Below are 7,815 nucleotides of genomic sequence, written 5' to 3' on the forward strand. Positions count from 1 at the left end.
GTTGCATGTGATGTGACTTTTCACTTTCCAAATGGTTCCGTTAGATGTTTTAAACTTATCTACTTCTTGAAGGTATAGTTTGCCAATTTTGCACCGAATATCTTTGCATTTGAATATGCCTATCTGCTTACTAGTTACTTCAATATTTGAAGAAGTAAGTCTTCTTAGTAAGTTAGGAGGTTGTTTAAAAGCTAATACTGGGTGAATATTAGAAAATACATTTTTAATTCTTTCATTATAAGATACTTTGAGCAAATGGTTAGCTTCTCTTATAAAAGGTTGGCAATTGAGTTTACTATAGAATGTTGTCACTAAAGGAAATATTTCTGTAGATTCCTTTTTTGGTGCTGGTCCTTGTAGTTTTGCATTATGGAATGCTTTTCAATAATTTCATCTGGGTATTCGCAATCTTTTAACCATGTCTTTAGTTTGATTAGACGTAATTTTTCGATTTCATAATTAGATGTAAAAACAATTATTCTTTTAGATAAATTATAAGGAATATTCTTTTTTATGTGAAATGGAAGATGACTGTTATAGTTTAAATAGTCATGGGTGTTAGTTTCTTTATAGTAAATGTCTGTTTGAATTTTATTATAATTTTCAAGCATGATTGTTATGTCTAAAAAGGTAATTACAATGTAGGTACTATCATTTTTTATAAATTCTTTTCCAAAATCTATTGTAAATCCAATAGAGTCATTTAATTCAGTTAAAGAAATTTCAAATTTTCTGATGTCAAGATGTTTTGGCCAAATTATGAAACCATCATCAATATATCTAAAATAAAATTTCTTTATATCATCAACTTCATGGTTAGAAAAATACTGAGGTAGGATTATTGGAAAAAGGTTAGCCTCCTCTAGGAACCCGATAGTAAGGCATGCATGGTCTGGTGAAAAATCTGTACCCATGGCTGTACCAGTTATTTGGTGAAATAATTGTTTGTCAAAATTGAAATTATTGTTATTTAGAATGAAAGATGCTGACTCAGTTATGAATTCAGGTGTAAATCTTTTATCTATCAAATGTTTATATTTATTTATCCAAAATTTTAAGGCTTCTAATCCAAGATAATGTGGAATGCTTGTATAGAGGTTAATAATGTCACATGTCATTATACGACTTTCTGATTCAAGCTCTCTAGGAATTTTTCTGAGGAAATCCCAGTCATCTTTAATAAAAGATATTTGTTTCCTTACAATAGGAGACAATATTATATGGAGGAACTGGCTCAAATGAGATGTAGGTGAACTTATTCCAGCAATAATTGGTCTACCTTTGAGATTTTTTGGTGCTTTCATTTCAATAAATAAACGCAGTGTAAAATAAAAAAAAATTTTTGTTATTGATTTTCTACTAATGTAATATATAATTGCTCTGTTCTTTTAAGAACATTGAGCACTCTATTTTGTAGAATACATTTTAAAGTTGTTTAAATATATATATATATATATATATATATATATATATATATATATATATATATATATATATATATATAAATATATAAAATTTTATATGTATATATATATATATATATATATATATATATATATATATATATATATATATATATATATATATATATATATATATATATATATATATACATATATATATATTTGTATTTTTTTATTATTTGTGCGGAAAGAAATCAAGAATTAGGTAAGGTTTAAAATATTACTATAATTAAAGATAACATAAGAGATTAGTTAAGAGTGTTTTGTAAAGAAAGATTTTATTAAAGAAAATATAAATAAAAAACTACAGGACTTTTACACAAACACCACGTTACAATCGCTATAGTTAACACTTATATGTTGAAATTATATATCAAATTACCCTGATCACTACTATTGGCTCAATTTTTATATTAGTATACATGTGGTGACATCAGCTATTCCATATTCCACTCATGGTGGTTTGAGTGAGTGTCAACAGCAGTTGCGAAATAAGGTTCTTCTCCGATAGATTTGCTGTTTCAATTAAGAATTTCGAATTTATCGGAAAAAAATATTTTTGGGGTGTCAAGGAGTTATATACATACATATATTCAAGGAGTTATATACATGTTTAAAATACTCCCATTATGCAACAGATGGAGGACAGTAGACAAAGATATGAATGTTGTCCTCAATTTTACCACAAGTTTTGCATTTGTTGTTTTTAACTATCTGTTGCCTTGTGCTTTTAGCATTCAAGGACGCTGAAAGTAGACTGTAGTGTAAAAAGAGAAAGAGTTTTGTTTTGTTTTGTTCCGCATGTGTGAGAGGTAAAGTTTTTTTTCCATATTTGGGTCCACGACATAGTTGTTTTTGTTGAAACGTTCCAAAATGTTTAGCTGGCACGACAGCTTTTTTGTTTTTTTGCCACTTCTAAGTAAAAATTTTTTGTTGTTTTTAGGGTGATGTTAAACAGGAACCCGTTTTCGCCCAATTTTTTAACTATTGTTTTGTATTAATGAAACGTTTTGTTGTACCAGTGTTTTGGAAAATTGTTTTGTCTTAAAAAGTTTCAGATTTGGTTTTGGTTCGTAAATTTTTTAAGTGAACTTGCCAACCAATACTTTGTAAAGTGGTAATAACCGTGAGTTTTATCCTCTCAGCATTCTTTCAGTTGAAAGAGCCTTTTAAGGCAAAGTGCAAGAATTTGCTCCTTCGGAGATTAAATTCTGAGACCCCCGCTTTTGACGGGTAAGAAAAACGACTCTTTCTTGACCGGATTGAAATTGGTCTTTTTGCCACATATTTTCAAAAATCGCTCTATGCAATCGTTCTATTACCAAATCGGGAATGGGCAACACGTTTGCCAGAAACCACACTTTGACATTGCTAGGGTATTTATGAACATAGTCTTTCCCCTAAGTGACAAATTACGCAGTCACAGAAACTTGAGTTTTTTCTCTATTTTCTTTAGAGTTACTAACCGGTTGACATTGGTAGTTTCACTCAGTCTAGTGTAAACAGTAACACCTAATAACTTGAAACCGGTGTTATTTTCCACTCTATGTCGTCCAACTCTGGGTATATTTTAGGATCAAAACCCCTAAGTGCGAGACCCTTGGTTTTTGAGGCATTAATCACTGAACCACTCGCTTTTTCAAACAGTTTTTTTTAAAAAAATAGCGGACAGATTTTACGTCTCTGGCAAAAGAGTTAGAATCGTCCGCTTACTGCTGTAATTTAAGGAATTTTGGTGTTCCTGGTAGTGAGAAACCTTATATTCTACTATCCGTTCTGCCACCAAATCAAGAGCTTTTGCGACAAAAACGTACAGCGGAAGAGAGAGGTTCGCCTTGTCTGACTCCTCTTTCCATAGGGAAGAGGACAGGCAAAAAATCATAATTTAGAACAGATGCCGAAACTTCTGAATATAGAGTGTTTTACTTTTCTTACTTGTAGTAGCTTTTTCAAACACCAAAAAATGCTGATTCTGCCCTTTCTAATGAAAAACCATTTAATCACCTATAACATTAGTTTTTAAATGTAACATTTGTGTAGAAATATGTATACTAAATTAAAAAAAACAAAATCAAAATATAAAACCTATTAGGATTCAACATCACCTTCTCCTCCACTTTAAAATGATGTATGTAGGAAACTTTTCACCCTCTTATTTTTATTGGTTTTTCATTTGAAAACTTTTTCTTTAACTTGGTTAATAATGTAATATACAAAGGCAAATATCAGTTGCCTTTGAATATCAGTTTAGCTTGCAAAAAATAGGGTAAGGTTAGACCAAATCATAATAGGATTAAGGTTTAAGATAGCATAATTTAGATTTTACAAGATAAAATAACAATTTTAATTGTAAAAAATATAAGTATAATTGAACAATTGAATGATTTATAATAAATTCACTAAAAAAACCAAAATGTTAATTTAAAACAAAGATTACATGTTTCGATGTCTTGTCATTTAGGCAAGGGTATTTAATAACCAAAGAATTAAACATCTCTCTATCTTAGCTAGCTGGATACTGATTACTGGGTGTTAGGGCGTGCGCATTCATAATTGTCATTGTTCCTCTGACTATTCGGTTATACTGTTCAGCAATTATACAGTTTTTTAAGCAGCACTCGCAAATTCCAAGTCATGATATATAGGATACGATGCTCCAATGTATTGTAACTGCTCTACCTGTTAAATTATATTTATAGAAACATGAATCAAGCTGTACTTTGAACATTTAATACTTTTTTATACTTATAGTGAAGATGACAACAAAATCAAAAAGTAACTTAATAACACTTTAAAACAACAAATACTTCCAAAAGACAAACTTTTGAAAAAAATGTAAATTTGATATAAAAAGAAGAAGTATCTTATTTTAAATTTACAGTAAAAATAAAAACAACCTTTATTTCTTATCGAGTATAGTATTATTTTTCTCATCACCATTAATGCCATTAACAAGTCTTTCTGATGCTATGTTGTTGCTTCTTAAAAAAAAATAATAAATGAAATGCATGTTAAATTTTTTTGACTAAGTTTGAATTTTAACTAATATTTTCAAATACGGCAGAAACGGAAAAACATCTCTACTTATGATGCACTAATAGATTGTATAATTTCCTCATTTTTGCATTTAACATTTGAGAACATTTTTGAATTTTATTCTGGTACGCATCTTCTGATAATATTAAATCAGTTGACTGAAAGCAAAATTAAATTTTTTTATGAAATATGGAATTTCAAAATAACATAAGTTAAATTAAAGTAAAAAGTATGAAAAATTTATTGTGTTTACCGAAGTATCAGAAGAATTTTCAGCACAAGTAGCTTTTGATGTATTTAACTAAAGTAAAAAAAATGCTTTTCATGCAAAATACCAAAAAACGTAAAAAATAATTTTTTTTATTCAACATACTTACAAAGCAACAAACTAAATTATTTTGAGCTCTAATCTTCATTTAATCGAAGTAGTGTATGTTGCTGATTATAAAAAAATTACTTTTCTCAACTCGATTTGAACCAGCTTCTATAGCTTTGCCTTTAAAAGAACATGTGATTTTGAGGGGAAAAGTTCACACAAGGTTCCATAAATGATCTCCAAAAAATCACAGTCATTTACAAATCCGGGATCTAAAAAAAATATTAAATCAAACTTTGTCATCTATGAAAAATCAGAGCTGTTTATATATATATATATATATATATATATATATATATATATATATATATATATATATATATATATATATATATATATATATATATATATATATATATATATATATATATATATATATCTATTAGGGTGACTATATTTGAAAAATACTAAATGCGTGCCAGCAAGGAATAAATTTGTATATATATATATATATATATATATATATATATATATATATATATATATATATATATATATATATATATATATATATATATATATATATATATATATCTATTAGGGTGACTATATTTGAAAAATACTAAATGCGTGCCAGCAAGGAATAAATTTGGTATGTATAAATACAAATGGTATTTAAATCAGGCCCGTAGACTGATTTAAATACCATTTGTTTAAAGGAGGAGCACTTTTTCAAGAGGCACCAAAAATAAAATAAAAATAAAGGAGCCCACGGGCAATTTTTTAGCGTCTGTATTCATCTATTTTTTGATAAGATTTTGAATAAATTTAATAAAATTATTAATTATATCTTTTATAACTTCAAGACGGTTTCGTCTTGCCCTTTTTTATGTTGTACTAACAATTTTTGAATATATGTTTAATTTCAATTTTTTTAATGGCCAAACGGGACAAAGCGTATGGGAGCGCGTGGCTTCCTCGCTCCCGCCCTGCCTACGGGTCTGGTTTAAAGGGTTTTTACTAAAAACTCGTTTATTTAGTTTAAAATAGAATTTGATGAAATTGAGTTATGGTTAAAATATTAAACAATATTTGAATTTTTAAGTCACAAATATTATTCATAAGAATAGTTTGTTTTAAGCAACATGTCATCCTTTTAAATTTTTCTGCAAATTCTGAGAACCTATATTTTCTTCAATTAAATTTAATGAACAAAACAGCTGCCAAAATTTTCATCGTAAGTTAGGGTTTTCCATCCGTCCAAATATCATTATAAATCGAAAACAATTGCTCTACGGAAGCGTTTGTATCTGGCAAACATAAAAAGACTCTCACCAATTTTAACAAATTGTTTTAATGAACGTTATTATTTTCGAAATAAGAAAAAATTTCAACCTATCACTTGTCACATTTAACAAACTGTGAGTTCCAAGAAGAAAACTTTTCCTGTGTGCAATATAAATTAGTTCTCCGAGTTTCGTCGAACAATTTATTGTCATCAAATGTGATTTCTGTTGATTTTTTCAAAAAAGTTAGTTTTAATAATTTCAATCCATTCAACTTACAGTTAGGTAAAGACCATTTAAAAACTTCAACCTGATTAAAGTGACGCTAAAGGTAGATGTTTTACTACTTCTCTAGATTTTATATGGTCTTTCAAATCCTTTAATATTACGGCAACTTCAGCAACAGAAATATCATCTTTCTCAATTTTTTTTACCGTGTTATAAAATACTTCGACTTGAGCAAAAAACAATACTATTTCACCCATTTCGTTATTAAAAAAGTCAAATAAAAGTTTCAAACAATTTTCTAAGCTTAAAAAGTATGATCTAGTAGCTAATTAACTTAAGCACTCTTTCGATAGCTTGAAGTAAGGTCAACCAACGAACCTTTGAGAATCCTAGCAATATTTGATACTCCACACCGGCCTCATCGCAAAAATTTTCTAAACTAGAAACTCAAACAGTAAAACGGTAAAAAAAAAAAATTAAATTTGAGGAATAATTATCTCCACACCAATTGATAAACAACCATATGAAGTATTTTTTGCATTTTATAAAATAAGAGCATTGCAACCGATACCAATGATTTCACCGATTAGGTTAACGAATAACTTTTTGTGAATATGGTTATTACCGTTTTGTTTTAAATCTCTAAAATTGGTATTGGTGTTGTCTGCAGAAAAAGCAAAAACTTTTAAAGAAATATGGTTAACACTAAGGCATTTAAAGATAACTTCTGATAAAATATCAGATGTTCCTCCATTCACACAATCTATGTTAATCAGTCAAATTTGCGCTCCCTCTTTAACATCGAAGTAACGAGCCAAAATTGGATACATTTTAACTTCCTTGTGGTTTGATGCATTAGAAAGAATTGATACATATGATACTTTTAATAAAGAATTTTTTGAGTAAGTTTCACAATACTTCTTAAACACGTTTATAATTATTGCTTCACATTTTGTACGCATACAAGCAAATCTTGGATTAAAAATATCTTAATTAGCTTTAATATACAATTATCACTTACCAATACAATTATCATAACCAATGGTTATGTTTGATTGTGTGGAATGCAATTGTTCTTTCTTGAATGGCTAATTTTTTTCATTTTGACCAACGCTCTGACTCTTCATTAACTTTGTGATTTTGTTTGACGAAATAGAAGCATTCAATGCTATTTTGTGTTTGATAGATTTGCAATGATCTTCAATTGCAGACTGTCCACGGCTACTAATGTCAAATAGGTTTTGAAAAATAATAGATTTAAGTAGCTCTTCTTTGATCATTAATTTAGAAAATTATCATTTAATGTGCTTAACCTTCTCTTCTTACTATTCATTTTTTGAATTTGACGTAGAAATAGTTATTTAAACCTTAAATTACTTCTTTATGGACACATATTTTAATGAACTTCTTATTAAAATAAATCGCAAAGCATTATTTACATTATTTAGGGAAAAACGACATTACAAGGCAAACAAAATTTGCGTAA

The 7,815-nt window shown here is 28.1% G+C and overlaps 1 protein-coding gene across 1 annotated transcript; it reads right to left on the minus strand.

Moving 5' to 3' along the window:
- Positions 1-311: 311 nt before the first annotated feature.
- On the minus strand, positions 312-1,304 carry LOC136075745 (uncharacterized). The gene has a single exon (XM_065789180.1). It carries the CDS (start codon positions 1,302-1,304, stop codon positions 312-314), a length of 993 nt encoding a protein of 330 aa, XP_065645252.1.
- Between the last annotated feature and the right edge of the window lie 6,511 nt (positions 1,305-7,815).

The sequence above is a fragment of the Hydra vulgaris genome, chromosome 02, assembly GCF_038396675.1.
Source record: "Hydra vulgaris chromosome 02, alternate assembly HydraT2T_AEP".
Taxonomy (NCBI): domain Eukaryota; kingdom Metazoa; phylum Cnidaria; class Hydrozoa; order Anthoathecata; family Hydridae; genus Hydra; species Hydra vulgaris.